The sequence below is a fragment of the Eimeria tenella genome, genomic scaffold (genome assembly GCF_000499545.2).
Source record: "Eimeria tenella Houghton genomic scaffold, Eth_scaff1752, whole genome shotgun sequence".
Taxonomy (NCBI): Eukaryota; Apicomplexa; class Conoidasida; order Eucoccidiorida; family Eimeriidae; genus Eimeria; species Eimeria tenella.
The window spans coordinates 6,071-6,331 of record NW_013541581.1 but is presented as its reverse complement, the minus strand read 5'-3'; the positions used below and the strand labels follow the sequence as shown (position 1 = coordinate 6,331).

Genomic DNA, 261 nt, shown 5'->3' with positions numbered 1-261 from the left:
CGATCCCATCGATCCCACCCCACCCCCCACTCGATCCCAGCGGTCCCGCTGCACCCCACACTCGATCCCAGCGGTCCCGCTGCACCCCACACTCGATCCCAGCGATCCCAGCGCACCTGAAGGTGGACTTGTCGAAGCGAATGCCGGGGGGGAAGGGGCTGAGGGCCTCGGCGACTCGAATGGAATCCCGCGGGGACTTTTCGGGGCTGACGGGGGGATCGATCCCAAGCGATCCCAGGCAGAAGCGGCTGAGCCGCTGCA

At 67.8% G+C, this 261-nt stretch overlaps 1 protein-coding gene across 1 annotated transcript in view; it reads right to left on the bottom strand.

Annotated features, from left to right (window-relative positions):
• Nucleotides 1-261, bottom strand: part of ETH_00033610 (uncharacterized protein) — a gene marked incomplete at both ends in the record, with an annotated part of 2,302 nt that overhangs the window by 396 nt on the left and 1,645 nt on the right. The window contains one exon of the mRNA XM_013373802.1: nt 24-256. Coding sequence (XP_013229256.1) covers nt 24-256 — 233 coding nt within the window. The remainder of the gene's footprint in view (nt 1-23; nt 257-261) is intronic.